Genomic DNA, 12338 nt, shown 5'->3' with positions numbered 1-12338 from the left:
GAAATTATTATTTTTCACAAGCTATGTGTGAATACATGCCAAGGCAGACAAAAATCTATGTATGCAGGTTTATACGCCAGACTCACTGTAACACCTGAATAGGATGCCAGTTACCATGTGCACCACTACATATCATAGAATCACAGAATGGTTTGGGTTGGAAGGGACCTCAAAGATCATCTAGTTCCAACCCCCCTGCCGCGGGCAGGGATGCCCTCCACTAGACCACATTGCCCAAAGCCCCATCCAACCTGGCTTTGAACACTTCCAGGGATGGGGCCTCCACAACCTCTCTGGGCAACCTGTTCCAGTACCTCACCACTCTAACAAGAAAGAAATTCTTTCTAACATCTAATCTAAATCGACCCTCCTTCAGCTTAAACCCATTACCCCTTGTCCTGTCACTACACTCCCTAATAAACAGTCCCTCACCATCTTTCCTGTAGGCCCCCTTCAGGTACTGGTAAGCCACATATATAGGGGGCTGGACCACATAAACACTAAAAACATCAATGTAAAGCTGGACAATTGTTAACCATTTATTTCACAACCATCTATGCTTGTGGCCTATTCTGACAAACAGACATGACAGTCTTCATCAGATCCCTTTCAAACCAAAGAATAACGACCATGAGAATAACATTTTAAACAGTATTTCTCAGACAAGCTCCATTGTGCCACTGGGGACATTATTCCAAACTTATTGCACTGCAACGGAAAGTAACTAAACACAAGGACACTATCTATGCCTTTTGAAGCCTCTAAGTCTTAGATCACTGAAAGTTTGAAAGACTTTTATCAGTACAGACTTTCTTCTTGCCTAGGCACTGGCTGTTGGTCAGATGAATTTCTGTTCTAATCCAGTACAGCCAGTCTTACTTCCTCCAGACTTCCTTATTCTACTGCCAAACTACACCAGCCAGAGTTTTATTCTTACCTGGTGAAAGCTTCATGCTTTAGGGCTCACACACTGCTCAGTTGTCTAGTACAGAAAGCATTAACTTTCTTTTCAGTCTCTCTCAACATTTGCCTAAGTTTGTCCAACTTAATTTTAGTAACAGTCACTTCCTGAAGTGCAAATGAATTCTGAATTTTCTATCCATTTTTTGTTGCTCTCAACAGCTATGACTTTTTCCAAAATGCTATTCTTTAATAGCTCTCTCAGGTATGGTATTTAGGCCAGTTAACCTAAAGGGCAGGACTAATAACCAAAGTTTAAAGCTGTAACAATACAATAGAGACCCAGGCACTTCTGCTACAGTAATGCATGTTTCTGACATTCACACAAAGGTCTCTGACAAAAGACGCTTTACCAGAACCCATAAATACTCACATTCATAAAAGTACGTGAGAAGACATGGAATAAGCTTAAGTTTGCTTGGCTCCCAAATAAACATATCTCTAGCTGCCTTCTCTCATTCCTGCAGCTAGAAGGGAGATAGCATCCACATCTAATATGCCTTTTATTAGCATCTTCTGATTTCAGCCAAATTCAACTCCAAACTTTCTGTGGATGGTGGGGGGGGTGAGGCGACAGGGGAAGATTTGTAGCTGCATGTTTAAGAAAGAAGCTAAATTCATCACAATGACAGGGGAGAGTGTTGGCAGAGATTTGAGCTATTTATTCTTTTAGGAAAATCCTATAAAGAATGACATGAGGAAGCCTCTATCTGCAGTCTTGTTCATCACACTGGTGAGGAGTCCGATAACAGATGTATGCAGTAGCGTGATTTAGTGCCGGGAGCTGGCCCCTGATGTGTATTAATACAGCGGCAAAGCGGAACGAGCCCCTCTTCATCACTCATCTCTATAAAAGAGGTGGAATCCGAGATGGCCCGATGTTCGGCAGAGCAAGCCCATTTGTTCTGCTGACTGATGGAGCCAGCTTAGGCTGTGTCCTTCACCTCCATGGGGCACTCAGGTTGCAAAAAAGGAGATCACTGAAGCAGGACCTGGTCAACAAGTGAGACGAGAGCAGTTGGACTCAGCCAAGGAGCTATTTAAAGGTGAAGAAATCCAGCACACTGTGTGCCTGCAGTGACAGGCATGAGCCTGTGTTCTGATTCACCTATGTTTCATCTTCTGCAGAAGTAGTAAAATACCACAAACATTAAAAGCCTCTGTAGTGAGAAAATGAGGCTGCTAATGATTCCTCAGGTACAAGGGAACCTCAGTATAAGACATTTACATACAGGCAAGTAGATGCATGGCAAGGGAGAAAAATCTATACCTATCTCAATGTCTAAGAGTCTTCAGTTAATTCTACATTATTGCAGAGTAATCCTATGTATTTCTTTAGCACTAGTAACTCCACAGTCAAATCACCTTTGACAGAAATAATATCAGATTTCAGAAGTTTCCAAGTTACATGCCCAGGTTGTGCTCCAGCTGCATTTGGGAGACTGCTGTAGAAAGTCAGCTAGGACACAGCCTCAGTTAGCCAATCATAAAAGCTTCTTTCCACAAGTAGCAAACCCTGCCCATAGCTGTTAACTTTTCCAGGGATATTTCTAATCAGGGTTGAAGGAAGAAATCTTTACCATTTCTGACCCTTAAACACCTTGCAGCACTTTTCTCTTGATGATCAGCACAAGCATCCTGTCTGTATTCCAGTAACTACACTTTTCTTCCTTATTTTGTAATAATACTCTAATTTTCTCTCCCTTATCCCTAAAAAAAAAAAATAATAAAAATCAAAAAAACCCCACCTTTCAAACCTCTGTGCTATTTTCCAGTGCTGAGTTCCACTCCAGATGCAGATTCAACTCTTCAAAAAGTGTTCACTATACAATTTGCCTAGTCAGGTAAGTACAATTTACATAATATTTTGAAACATGTAGAGATAGAAATAGAAGCTCTCCCCATACAAGGTGACTGGCAATGCAGTACAGAATACTGCTCTGATCAATAAATAAATGGACAGGTAACAGAGGACAGTGAGACACTAGCATTCATACCAAGAAAACCTAGTATCCCAGAACTAAAATTCTGTGGCTGTGATTCTATGATTTTACTCTTTCACTACCAAAGTTTGAATATCCTAGCATGAAATACTCAAAAGCCAGGAAAGAAGATCCTAAGTAAAAAGTCAATAGCAGATAACACTTTTGCCAACCAACAGATTATTAATTTAATGGGGTTTTTTTTCCTCTTATTTTTTAATACAGAACCTTTCAGTCAGTCTGTCATTCAGATCTGTGGCCTGGAGAGCTAGCACAGCTTTCTTCCCTAGTTCATTATTCCACTGTCTATCTACCAGCCCAAGGAAGATATCCAAACTCCATTCCTCCTATTCATCATCAGTTCCTTTGGCCTTCCTCACTGTTTTCACATCACCATTTTTCCACATCAACTTACCCACTGCCTTGTTACTGGATTACAACAATAGTTTTTTAATAAGCTAGTTGGGAGAACATGGGTCACTTGATAGTAGGCAAAACATTTCAAGGAGTAGGGTGAGAGGCCAGAACAACGTCTCCTAAACACCTCTGTGTTCTGCAGATTAAACCTTTTTCAAATTCTGATGAATAATCAATCACTTTCTGGAAATACGCCATATGAAAATAAACCAGCATTTTAATCGCTACATCCCCAGAGCAAGAAAAAGAAAGAAGTTACTATTTTCATCCACAAGAGTAAGACAACTGCCAGGGAATAGGTGGTCTCACTGAGTGATGACACAAAAATTGCCAGATTTCTTCTCCTGCAAAAGTGTCTAGGAACACCCTGAAAAAGGGCACCAGAGCCACCAGCTACTGTCAGCCCAGCACTGAAGGAACACACTGTGTATACTGATCACCTCCTTATTACCATGTACTGCATAATTAAGGAACGGTGGAAATACCACCTTATGAAGAAACAGATTATTACCCACCATACAGTGAAGCACTGTAAATTTTATTAATTTACCATAGCTGCATCATCTGTTTAGTAGGTAGCTTTTGATGCTACACAAAACCACATGATATTCTCTCTCACACACATTTCATTAGTTTCAAATCAAAGTAATGCTATTTTTGACTATTGTGACTGGCACTTTGCTTAAGAAGGACGTGACTTTAGATATGCTGGCACACAGATAAATCCAGGTTACCTGATGTTGGGCTGGACATGGAGGCTGCAGCTGGCTTTCGTTTCCTCTTGATGTCCCTTGAACATGGTGGCCCCAGGTGTACATTTGGTTGCCTATAAAGAAATTAAAACAAATTAAACTCTGTTCCAGTATCACCTTCCTGTAAGACTCTGACCAATCACCCTCCAACTCCCACCTTCCCATCAGCTTCTTAACTAGTAGGCAGCACAAATCAAAAGCTTCTCAGGGAAGTTTTGATCACATTCTTCTTTAATATATCATCATGCTCCCATTTCTTTCAAGAGCTCACGCACATAAACTGCTCAGAAGAATAATTATTTCTTAGCCTTTAATGGATCTGGTTTTGTATTAACTTTAAAATAACTCTTTGCATAAGTAAAGATGTGATCAAGCAGTGACATGATACGTGTCCTACCATTACTTCTACAAAGCGTAACAAATGTCTGCAAGATTGCTCTTTAAAGAAATTGCATGTTTGCTCCCATATTCAGAAATTATTTTGCAACCTATTTAGTACTGTAGAGTCATCTTAGAATGTACCTATATTCCAAACATCCATGCATATTGTTTCCACTACAGTAGTAAGTTCATAAAGTTAGGAATGCAAAATTATCTCAGCTGTTTTCAAAATTATGATTTCCTTATCAAAGTGCTGTGAAAACAGCAGAATCTGGTTTATTGTAATACGGCCTTGCTGCACCTGTAAACTGGCTGAAAGGCATAATCTGTCCTGGTCATAGCAACTGTTAAGTCTGAAGCCCACTGATGACCACTTCAGTTTAACCGTTTGCCAATTAAGAAGAAACCTGCATTATTGGGACTAACTTGAACTAAGCACTCCAAGTTCTAGCCATACGAAGAAGAGAAGTTTAATTCAGAAAAGACAGTCTTGGCAGCAGACCAGAGAACTTTCTCAAATACAATCCATAATGAATACAAATGCATAATTTAGCAATGATGTTGGGTTCAAATCCCTGCTTTGTCTGAGATAACAGAGTTTCTTTGGCAAGTTCCTTGGTCACTCTCTGCATCAGACCTTATGTGCAAAATGCAGAACTACAGTGCAAATAAAATCCATTAAAGATTGCGAGGTGCTTACATGGTGTAAAGATTGGAACCATATAAATTTTGATGATTAAGTGATGAAAAGCTTCTATATCTTTAAAGTTTGTTCTTTTGATTAAAAAAAAAAAAAATCCTGAAAGTTTAAACACTCACATTTATCAAGTACTGAAATCTTTTACAGATAACAAAAGGTAAAGTTCATAGCTTCGTATTTCCATGCCAAAATCTATTTTAAAAAAAAGTCACATAATTATAATATATACAACTTTAGATGCTGAATTTATGCAAAACCAAAGTGTGCTGTTGTAGCTATACAGAACAGTGTAGGGAGCACAAAAAATTTCCTATACCAGCCAAGACGATAAATTGTTTGAATGCTGCTGGGTCTACCTACTTACCTGTAACAAATGCGCAACTACAAAATAAGAAAGAAATATCTCCCATTCTGTCTTCTCAACTAATATTCAAAAGTTCTACAAGAAGTCTACAAGATCTGTCATCTAAATCTGACATTAAGGAATAGTTTCAAAAATTTTTAAATTGTGCTAAGTTTCACTGACAGCCAATTTTTCAAATCTTGGAACGCATATGAATGTAACCAGACACAGAAGTCTCCTGAAAACATGAACTAAAGGCTTTCAAAAAAACCAGCACACCTACAGACTGCATATTGAAATCTTTGTACACATAAGCAACTAACCTCTAAGTGACTTCACATATGCTAAAACCTGCTTTTGTACATGATTACGACAGTGGCTCTATAGTATTTTAGCACAGTCCTACTATGTATTCTGAAACATCTAGGCACGTATAGCCCAAGGAAAAGAGAGTCTCAGTCAAGTGGAACTTCAGTTTTTTATTTTGCATCAGTGACACAGTATTAGATTACTAACTAGATGACTATATAATTATGTATAATAATCCAACTCATTTTATCACATAATAAGGTTCCCTTTTTAATTTTATGAACTTACACCAACATTAGCCAGCTGATCCTTGGTGAAGAATCACTATGGACTACAAAAGAACTATGCACTATCATTTCCAAGAGACTTTATGCAATTTTTCCCAGTTCACAAATGTTACAGCTAGATTTCAAATAAGAGCTACTGGCTCTCAGTTCCATGCTCAAACCACATCTATGTTTACCTCACGATTACACAGGTGGATTAAAAAAAAAAAAAAGAAAAATGAAAACAGAATACAAGAATCTCAGAATCCCTTCTTGTAATGAAAGTAAAGGCAAATCATACTCCAGCTGAAGAGTAATAGCAAGGATGCTGCATCTAGCAGCCCTGCCTCTAACACACAAAGGCTCAGAGGTCATAAATTGTCTCTGTAACATGTATTTCATTCAGGTTTATCCCTTATTGATCACCCACACTTCAGTTAGTAAATCAGGAACCTATTGATTACTCACTGGCTCTGACTGACCTGGTGGTAAAAGTGTCAGTTTCAAGTGGCTGGCGCACTTTACGGGCACCATAAATCTGCATACAGGGAATCTCCAGGTGGTAGGTATCTTGGGGGAGAGAGGAGCAGAAGAATGCACACAAGGATGATAGTCATTAAGACAAGGATAGAAAGGGTGTCTAAAGTGTAATTTATGAAATATGCATTTTTTGGTAGATACCACACTTTTCAATCTAAATTTCTAATAAGCTGTAAGCTCGCATACGGGTGCTACTATCGGTAAGAGAATAGAATTGGTGAATCCCAGTTTTAACAGACTCCTAGAAACACCACCACCGGGAAAGTCGGGTCATGGGTATGCACAGCACACAACACTGCAGTGGACAGGCCGAACTATAAATTGTGAAAGTCTCACTGACAGGCTGCAACCATGAATTAGTTTTTCTGCCAAAGTTGAATTTTAACAACTCTTCTGAATGCTTTAAAAATGACTCTGAAGTAGAACAGAACAGGGCTGAGAGGAAAGGCTGACAGAAAACGCACATTCGTGCATTGTCACAAGCCCCTCTGTGAAGAAGTCTGAGGCACAGAGCTCTGTGGGATGGAAGATCTGGGCCTAAACTGAGAAACTAGAATGGTACTTACTCTGTCTTGACTGGCTTTCAATCTCCTCTGCTAGGCTTCTATACTTTCTTTAATGTTGCACAAACAGTAATGAGAAAATAATTGACTAGTTACTTTTGGACTATGGCTGGTTGGTTATAAGAAAAAAACAACAACAAAACACCAAAATGCAGTGCTCAGTCACAGTTGGATCTTCTAGGTGACCAGAAACTAATGTGAAAACCTAGTTTACAGTCTAGAGAGGACTGAAATTCTAACCTGGGAAGAGAAAAAGTAGAACACACCTGGAGAGACAAAGCAGGATCCAAAGGGCAGCTACGCTGATGGCTGCAATATATCCAACTCACACTGCAGCCTCTCACTGCCAGGAGTTAGTGAATGAAAAATTACATACATATAGAAAAAATGGTTTTATATGAGAAAAGTCTATAGTGTCTTTCTGACGGTGATGATTTTTTTTTTCTCAATCACAAGCTAAAGGAATTATGCAGGAAATATGGATTTGTCTCTTGTTCTTAACATAGTACTTAAGGTACCTAATTCTGCACGCAGGTCACATCGCAGAAAAAGTGGGCTTTGCTACGCAGAAAGCTGACATTTGTTGATGTCTCTAATACGTCAGAAGTAATGCTTGCTTTCTTTTATTTTCCACATATTTATTCTATGACTTTTTTTTTTTTTTTTTAAATGAACTGTAATTGCATACACCGGACTCCTATCTCGCTCCTGCAGTTTGAAGTGACCACATGCTGAACTATAGGGTCACAGGAGCTTGCCACTATTTTACATCTACCAGAGGGTTTCAACAGAAAATTAGGATTGGCAGTACAATCTGTGGGAGACAATGCAGAGCTCAAGCAGACATCAGTCCACAAAGAACCTTACTGAACAGCACTGGGCCCCTGAAACGTTCACTATCTGCGAAGAAAACTCTAGATTGGAAAGTCATGTCCACTCTCAAAATTTGGGGTAAAAACCACCTCAATCTCACAATGGAGGTCTCTGAGAGGACCCTACAGAGCTGTGACAATCTGTGTCCTTCTTGGACGCAGGAAGCACATCTCACACTTGGGGGTGTATGCCTCTCGCTGTAATCTCACATCATCCAGCTTGTCTGCTGACAACCTTTATTCTAACCCTATCCTTGGTGGAAGCAAAACACTTGGATTATGTAGTGAGAGGCAGTCATTAATCTACTGTCATACAAACAAGGGATGCTATTATCCTCATGTTAAAGTAAATGTTCAACAGAGACAGCCTTCTAACAAGGATACTGCTACTAAAACTCCACACAAACCAGCTGTTGCTGTTGTGATGCTATATTCCCAGCAAACACAGGCCCAATAAAAAGCTCTCTCGCTAAGCCCTGAGGTGTTAACTGAGGCTGTTGATGGCTTCACAAAGTTAATAGTAAAAGCAGAGTTCTTCCTCCTCTTTGACTATAGAGCTAGTTGGGCACCAAAGTCTGATCTGCACATAACAGGTGTAAATCAATATAAGTGCTCATCCAATCTGCATGCACAGCTCCCATACATGCAAGTGGTTTTTGCTATCTCATCACACTGTAGATATTTCCTGTGCATAGCACTCTCCTCTGCCCTGCAGAGAGCCCTAGAGAGCTGCTAGAGCACATTTTCAGATTCCAAAAATCACTAACACGTCATCATCCAAATGTCACAGGTCTTCATGAAGCAGCAGTCTGTCACCCAAGCAAGCATTCTAATGACATAGCAATTCCATTCCTAAAAGTCTGTGTGTGGCAAATACAAGCGAACACATTTTCTTCTAGTTTTCCAGGTAACTAGTCTCGGCAGAGACAACGTGATCCCATATATTGCATTCTGTATTTTCATACTGAATCACATGATATCTGTGCCAGAAAGAGTCCTAATATTTGCCAGACCTGCTGAGTACACAGATTTGATAATGGCAACATGCTTTTTAGGCGAAGAAAGTGATAGCAAGTAAACAAAATTCTGAAGCCAAGGGGAATTTATTTTTCATGCCAGAGAATTAGGATTCACCAAAATGGGAGCATCAGGCCTCAGACAACTGCATGTGTCGCTAGGTTGATAGCTGCTGTTCATTGCATGCCTGTCAGAAGAATTCAATTATATCCCCAACTGCAGTATTAGCCAGGCTTTAGCAAAGGAAGACATGAAAGTGCTCCAACTAAATGGAAAAATAGTTTAAAAAAAAAAAACCAAACAACCTGGGGAGAAAGATGCCTAAAGCAGTTGACAGCAGACATCTTTACATAAAAACAATTCCAGGAAGATGAAGATGTGGGGACAGGTTGCGTGGAATGAACTGGATACTGTCCTGGTCTAGTGGGACAGCATGAAATTGTGAACATCCATTCACTCCTTCAGCTGCCTCAGGAAAGGCTTGACAATGCAGGCAATCCCTATACTTCCACATGTTTGGGTAAGAGGCAGAAATGTCAGGATCTCTGCACAGATACAGAAGAGAAAGAACAAGATTTACTTTGATGACCATATTTCCAGAGCTGGAACTAGAATTAGAGACGTTCGAGCCTTTTCACTCTAACAGCACCACCAAATCCAGGGTATGGAGCACCTGGCAGTTTACTAAGAGATGATCACTCACCCCTTTAGAACTTTATCAGGATAAATTTATTCCAGGCAAGATGACAGACTTGCTTTTAAGCCCAATTAAACTCTAGGTTTACAGTTAATATTAACTGAGAGTACATATAAAGCAATTTTCTTCAATTCATCTGTAGTCTTCAGAAGCATCTCTAACATAATTCTTCAAACATCCACCTTCAACGTCTACTTGCCATCTGAGGTCCACTTTTCCTATGACCAAGAGTTGGAACATTTAATTGAGTTTCATATCCATAACCCTATTTTCAAGGCTAGGCAAACAATAAATGGTAGTAGGGACAATTTATTTTCTACCTTCAGCTCTTATTCTACCTGCTATTCAAACTCAAATTGAAGGGAATATTGGCTCTAGGCTCTTCCGAAAGTATTACTCTGCCTTAAGGGAATAACATTCCACCAACCAACAACCTATAACATCTTCCCACTGACAGAGCCATTGAATAATCAAAATCTAATAAGATATTCTGCTTAAGATTGTACAAAGTCCTCTCAAGTAGAAGGAGTGCAAGAAGAAAATTCTGTTCAGACCACTCCTTTCTCCCAGAAAGGCAAACGGGCAGAGGGAAAGAGGGGAAGGACCACTCGGGCTGTCCATGCAAGTCTCTACTCGCTTGCTTTTAACAGCCTGCATAGTCAAGCCGAAACCTTAACAGACAAGACATGATTAGCAAACGCTTTGTGCACTTAAGGAGAGTAATTATAGGCATGTGAAAAAAGGAAGAGATCCCTGAGGTACTCTTCCCTGCATGCCTCCCGAGAGGCAGCAGGGCCATTAAAAATTCCATGATGAAGAGGAAAAACAGCCTGGGAACAGCCAGGAGGCAATACAGCAAATTAATACACCAGCCGTCCCTTGGGAGGACTGCAAGAAAGCAGGAAACTCTCCTCGCTTCACAAAATAAAATTATACCACTAATGATAACAGTCACCACACACACAAAACTGCTTCTAATGATGGGTGTGAAATTCCCAGTGCTGTGCATACACTTTGAATGAAATCTCTTCTCATCACAGACATAAAGCAAGAAAGGTAATCTTGGTAGTGTACAATTTATACAGCCTTTCAGATAAGGCTTCCCAATGAACCCTCCACATAGCACCTCCTCCTTGACACTGAAAAGCCTTTCTTGAACACCCCTACCTGTGCTCAGTATTCTGGCCTTCAAATCTGCTTAAATGAAACACTGAGTTACCAGTCCTCCAGATGAATGGCACCAAAATCCACCACTCTGACAAAGAAAACATTTCCATGGGAAACATTTCCACCTGGTAACTATATTCCATTGGACACATTCCTGATAGCAGAAACTAAGAGAGAGGTAATTTCGCATGGCACAGTGGGCATCAAGTTGAAGAAACTGGATGTCCACAACATCAAGGCAGTTTCTTCTCGAATACATTTCATATCATTCTCAGGGGATTAGCTTCCCACACACACACACCCCCTTCTGACAAATTTCTGAGTAGAGTTTCTCCAGGATGACATGGAAGCTGTTAGAATCTTACTACAGCACAACTGCTGGAATTGACTCCAACTATGGCAAGAGGGGAAGATGTTAACTGGAGCAATGGCTGAACAGCACTTACAGAGATCACCTGAACTTCCTGTAAGAAAATGGACTACTAATAGGCTTAGCTCTTGAAGCACCTGAAGAACAACTATTGTCAAGAAATGTTTCTGTGAAGGAACAATTTCCTTCTGTGCCCTTGGCAGCATCTTTACATAAAGCAAGCACCTTGCACTGAAGAGTTCAATCCTTGCCACGTACATGGGGCTACATAACATGTTCATTTTTTCTTTCCATATTTCTTTATAGGAGAAAGATTCTTAAGCACATTTCACACTACAATAGGAACTACTTTCTCAAACCACAGGCACTTAAAAACACAGCTGTCTCTGGAATAGGACAACTTCTCTGCTAACATTCAGTAACAATTTATCGGGGATTATGTTTTTCAGGACACCAGTCACCTGTTCATTAGAGGAAGGAACCAAGCATATATTAATTCGTTAACTAGACTACATCTTCAGCAAAACCAAGCAAAAATGATTCCTCCAGGTTTAGAAATCCCTTGCCATAACCCAGTAGCTTTGGAAAGGGCCTTCACTGATCATCATAAGGTAAAGACTGCCGTGTTTGAATTTGTGAGCAGGATTTGTCTAACTCTCCTTTCTGGAAAACAAACTTCTGTAAAGCATTAAGTAAAACACTTGAGACACAAGAAAGGTTATCCTAGCTGTAAATGAAGAGACCAATCAATCTTCTTGCTTCATGGGCACAAAACATCCCCAGACTGGGGCAAAAATCACAGAAAGGAACCAATTTGCTGATGCACAATCTTCTGAATTCTTCTTATTCTCATCCAGTTGAATGTCTAAGAGCTGATTTCTTCTCCCTCACCCTTTCCAGCTTTAACATGCTGGCTACAGCAGCATGAGGTCATGGTGCGACACCACAAAACTCCCTGCAGAAGCCAGTGGGAGGAGAGGTTTTGCTGGTTGGGTGCCAAGC

The 12338-nt window shown here is 40.1% G+C and overlaps 1 protein-coding gene across 14 annotated transcripts in view; it reads right to left on the bottom strand.

Moving 5' to 3' along the window:
* Nucleotides 1-12338, bottom strand: part of GPATCH2L (G-patch domain containing 2 like) — a 46309-nt gene that overhangs the window by 14800 nt on the left and 19171 nt on the right. For 12 of the 14 annotated variants that reach the window (XR_008577317.1, XM_054827003.1, XM_054827004.1 and 9 more), the window contains one exon: nucleotides 4094-4185. Coding sequence is in view for 12 of the 14 variants with exons in the window: in XM_054827003.1 (XP_054682978.1) it covers nucleotides 4094-4185 (92 nt within the window). In the remaining 2 variants the exon portion in view is untranslated. Of the gene's footprint in view, nucleotides 1-4058; nucleotides 4186-12338 lie in introns of those variants that run through there. The other 2 variants (XM_054827006.1, XR_008577316.1) reach the window with 2 other exon arrangements.

Source organism: Grus americana, chromosome 5 (assembly GCF_028858705.1).
Source record: "Grus americana isolate bGruAme1 chromosome 5, bGruAme1.mat, whole genome shotgun sequence".
Taxonomy (NCBI): Eukaryota; Metazoa; Chordata; class Aves; order Gruiformes; family Gruidae; genus Grus; species Grus americana.
The sequence above is the reverse complement of the archived record's forward strand: the minus strand, read 5'-3'. Positions and strand labels throughout refer to the sequence as shown.